We start from the raw sequence: 4,623 nt of genomic DNA, 5'->3' as shown, positions 1-4,623 counted from the left end.
CTGAGGTCAGGAGCTCGAGATCAGCCTGGCCAACGTGGCAAAACTCTGTCTCTAATAAAAATACAAAAATTAGCCGGGCATGGTGGCGGGTGCCTGAAGTCCCAGCTCCTCAGGAGGCTGAGGCAGAAGAATCACTTGAACCCGTGAGGCGGAGGTTGCAGTGAGTCAAGTTGGCGTCACTGCACTCCAGCCTGGGCAATAAAGCAAGACTCCGTCTCAAAAAAAACCCATATATATATATATATATATTTTTACCATCAACAAAAGGGGTGTGAAGGCCTCTCACGGCCCTCTTGGCACACTCAATAGTGGCCAAAAGGTGGTGAACACCCTGGCAGTCTGGAGTCACACCTGGGCGGGGGAGGGGAAGAGCAGTGAGAGCTTTAAGGTTCTCCTCCCCAAGCCAGACCCAGGGCTGGAGTCCAGGGCTTGGCTTGCAGCCCTGGTATGGGCACATGCAATGGTTGACATAACAGGCCCTACCTGCAGTCCCTACCTCTTGCTAATCCTCTCTGTACCTCTGGGTCACACATTTCTCAGCACTTGCCCTGAAGGCTGGAGCTTTTGCCCCGGTCGGGCCGTCCTCCTGGGATTCCCAATACATTTTCTGGCCTCCACAGGCCAGAGTCCCCCGTGCCCTTTACAGCCCAGAGGGAACAGCATGCTGTCCCCATCTCCCCTGGGCTGTAGCTGCTTCTATGCCACTTGGGTAGCAGAGGCCCTTCAGGGTCGGCCCAGGCCTGCAAACTGGACTGCCCTTCCTGTGCAGGTCCACAACTCCACCCTGAATTGGGGATCAGTGAGTTCTCCCCAGATCGAATGGCCTTAGCTCCTGCCACTGTCTGGACACTGGCTCAAGTCCCTTGTTCTGGACCTCAGTCTCCCCACTGGCATAAAGGGGTTCACATTCGGGGCCGACATGCCCTAGGGAGGTGCTGGAGAATCCACTGCCAGGTCATCCTCTGAAGATATGCTGGGTGCATGTGCAAGCATTGGGGACTGTGTAATCTGGTACCCTCTACTCCTCACCCGCCCGCCCCGCCGCCCCTGCCTGCTCGCTGCACTCCAGGTCACAGTTGGCACAGCGCACCGCCTCCACGCCATCCCCCGAGCTGTCCACCAGGAACTGCAGCAGCCGGTCCACCGGTGGGAGCCCGCTAGGACCCTTCACCACCGTCTGGTGTCTGCAGAGAAGCCCAGGCCCTGAGATTCTGACACCCCTTCCCCAAGGCTCCCCACCCCCGCCCCTCACATTCCAGGCTGGAGCTACAAATAGCTGTGTTGGGAGGTGGGGTGCACCACAGCTCTGGGGTTTGCTATAAATATCACAGCCAGTGCTCACCCTGCCCTGGTCCCTACCCTTGCCCAGTCCTGGGCACTCCTGCAGACAGTGGGGTTGGTGCCCCTAGTATCAAAAGCAGAAGCTGCCCCTTGGCATCCTCTCACAACATTGGGCAAATTAGAGCCACTCCTGGGTTCCTTGAGTCCACATAACTGTAACTGTGTTTTGTGGACCTAAGACTTCTAAGACCCAAAGCGAGTTACTGGGAGTGTCTTGACCAGTGCTGGAGCCCCACCCCTACCCCCTAACTTTTGATGGAAGGTCTTAGGCCAGTAACTGCAATCTCCAGGCCTCAGTTAAGCTGATCTATAAAATGGGCTGAAGCCTGCAACTTCTGGCCAGGAGAGCTAAGGACTGGGTGCAGCATCTCCCAGTCGTTCTGCCTGAAGTTGGAGCCTTACTCTCCTGGCACCTGGGTCCCAGCTCGGGCAGAGCCAACCTTGGGCTGCGGGGATGGGGTCTGGGGGGTCTTTGGGAACTTTGGGACACTTACTGGCACAACGGGCAGGTGAGGCGGCCTTCAGTCGCGCGGCCACGCAGGCAGCCGGCGCAGAAGTCGTGGAAGCAGTCCAGAAGACACGGGCGCTTGTACTGCACATGGCACAGCGGGCACACCAGCGGGTGGACGCTCGGGGCGTCCAGGGAGCTCGGGCCCTCCAGGGGCCCGAAGATAGCTCCCGACATCTGCAGGGACAGCACAGGCGGGCGGCTGGGGCGCGCACGGAGCCCCGCTTGAACTCCCGCGGCCCCTCTGCCCGGTCGCCCGCGCCCTCCCTGTTGCGTCTGGACCCGACGGAGCGTCCAGAGGTCATGGAGTGGGGAGCCGCTAGGGCCCGGGTTAGGGCTGGGGCCTGGAGCGCCCCGGCGCAGGGAGAACGGGCAGTGAGGACTAGCGAGGGGAGGGGCCCTGTACCTACCCGCTAGGCCGCTTTACTGGGAGCTACCCGCCCTCCAAGCTTCTCCCCCACGGTCCAGCGCTCCTAGTGCGGCTCCGAGCCGCGCTCTGAGACCCCGCGCTGTAGCTCTGCCGAGGAGTTGCCGGCCCTGGTAGGTCAGGCTCGCACCGGGCGATGGTTCCTATCCTACGCGGGGCCTCGCTCTGCCCTGGCCTCTCCTACCTCTCCTCACTCCCACCCTCGGAATTCCCCGCCGGCTGTCCTCTGGGTGACCCGCAGGAGACGCCCCTTCCGGCATCCACCTTCCCCAGGGTGGCTGCTGCCTTACGGCGCGGCGGGGCCGAACCGACCTCTGCGCTCGCCATCTGCTTTGCGCTCTGGTTCCGGCCCGGCTACTCCATCCCCAGCCCGCGGGGAGGAGAAGCTAGGACGCCAAGTCTCCAGGGACGGTACCAGGCAAGGGTGAAAGGGTCGGACTGGCCCCTGCCCGGGATAACAAGAGTCCCGAGCCCCAAGACCAGAGCGCCGCGCAGAGCAGGGCCAGAGGACCTTGGCTGCGGGGTCTTCAAGGGTGTAGGGCGGACGCGGTGGCTTGCGTCTGTAATTCCTGCACTTTGGGAGGCTGAGGCGGGCAGATCGCTTAAGGTCAGGAGATCGAGACCAGCCTGGCCAACGTGGCGAAACCCCTTCTCTACTAAAAATACAAAAATTAGCCAGGCGTGGTGGCGCCCGCCTGCAGTCCCTTTTGGAGGCTGAGACAGAACTGCTTGAACCCGGGAGGCGGAGGTTGCAGTGAGCGGAGATCCCGCCACTGCACTCCGGCCTGGGCGACAGAGCGAGACTCTGTCTCCAAAAAAAAAAAAAAAAAAACAAAACAGTCCAGACCCCACCCCCACCGCCGCTATTCCCTGCTCCTCCATCCGATTTGGGTCTGAACAGGTCATCGCAGCCGCCATTTCCTCGGCGGCCAATTGCGGGCGCCAGAGAGCAGCGGACGCCCCTCCACCAGTGCTTGGGAGGCGGAGTGACACGCCCTGGAATCCTAGCCCTTCCTTTCGCTGGTTGTGAGCTCTCGGCCATGTTACAGACCTCTCAGAGCCTCAGCGCTGGGTTAAAATAGAACTGGTGTCCTGATAATGGGCGAGGCCCCAGTGGAATAATGCCCGTGAAATACACATACTGGGCGTCCACTTAATTAAGGCCCCATCCTCATTGCCTGCCAAGTTCCCAAAAGAGGGATGGGTTTGGGTGGGAGGTTGAGAGGGGAGGCTCCCGGCCTTTCCAGCAATGCCCCCTCTGCCGTCTGGGCCTGGCAGATGCGTGTTGATCCCAGCGTTTTCTCCAGCATGCCCTCGCTTCCTGCCTGTGTTATCCTGAGTGTCCTAAGAGCAGCCCGTTTCTGCCCCTCTTGCAATTACAGTCAAGCCCAGAGCCTGACCCACAGTAGTGCTCAATAAAGGCTTAGAAAAAACTCGGAGCTATTTGAGCTGTTTTCGTTTTGTTTTGTTTAAGACAGGATCTCACGCTGTCGCCCAGGCTGGAGCGCAGTGGCGCGATCATATCTCACTGCAGCCTCGGCTTCCTTCCACCTCAGCCTCCCAAGTAGCTGGGACTACAGCGGCGCCCCACCACGCCCGGCTAATTTTGTTTTTTTCTTTTTCTTATTTTTGAGACGGAGTTTCGCTCTTGTTGCCCAGGCTGGAGTGCAGTGGCATGATCTCGGCTCACTGCAACCTCCGCCTCCCGGGTTGAAGTGATTCCCCTGCCTTAGCCTCCGGAGTAGCTGGGATTGCAGCTGCACGCCACCAGGCCCAGGTAATTTTTTTGTATTTTTAGTAGAGATGGGGTTTCACCATGTTGGCCAGGCTGCTCTTGAACTCCTGACCTCAGGTGATCCGCCCACCTTGGCCTCCCAAAGTGCTAGGATTACAGGTGTGAGCCACTGAACCCAGCCTTTGTTTTTTTTTTTTGTATTTTTAGTAGAAAAATAAAAAGTACAATGTGTTGCACACATTGGGGATTTTGCCGTGTTGCCTAGGCTGGTCTCCAACTCCTAGGCTCAAGCACTCTGCCTGCCTTGGCCTTCCAAAGTTGCTGGGATTACAGACGTGAGCCGCCTTGCCTTGCCTTGAGCTGGGTTTTGAAGGATGCGTAGGAGTAGGAGTTTGCTAGGAGAAGGAAGTGAATTCTAGAGAGAAACTAGTTGTTCTTTTGAGGACTGTCCCTAGCCCTGGTTCTATTTATGGACCAAGCCATAATGACAATAGTAGCAATGGCTAATGTTTATGGGCCAAGATTCTTTTTTTTTTTTTTTTTGAGATGGAGTTTTGCTCTTGTTGCCCAGGCTGGAGTGTAATGGTGCCATCTCAGCTCACCAAAACCTCT

The 4,623-nt window shown here is 58.3% G+C and overlaps 1 protein-coding gene across 1 annotated transcript in view; it reads right to left on the bottom strand.

The window, feature by feature from the left end:
* Positions 1–2,390, bottom strand: part of RNF207 (ring finger protein 207) — a 15,201-nt gene extending 12,811 nt beyond the window's left edge. The window contains exons 1-4 of the mRNA XM_011981579.1: positions 2,260–2,390; positions 1,836–2,026; positions 1,030–1,184; positions 287–351 (exon numbers count right to left, since the gene is read on the bottom strand). Coding sequence (XP_011836969.1) covers positions 287–351; positions 1,030–1,184; positions 1,836–2,026 — 411 coding nt within the window. The 5' untranslated portion in view covers positions 2,260–2,390. The remainder of the gene's footprint in view (positions 1–286; positions 352–1,029; positions 1,185–1,835; positions 2,027–2,259) is intronic.
* Positions 2,391–4,623: the final 2,233 nt, after the last annotated feature.

The sequence above is a fragment of the Mandrillus leucophaeus genome, unplaced genomic scaffold (assembly GCF_000951045.1).
Source record: "Mandrillus leucophaeus isolate KB7577 unplaced genomic scaffold, Mleu.le_1.0 Scaffold105, whole genome shotgun sequence".
Taxonomy (NCBI): Eukaryota; Metazoa; Chordata; class Mammalia; order Primates; family Cercopithecidae; genus Mandrillus; species Mandrillus leucophaeus.
Note: the sequence above shows the minus strand (reverse complement) of the source record. Positions and strands in the feature narration are given on the sequence as shown.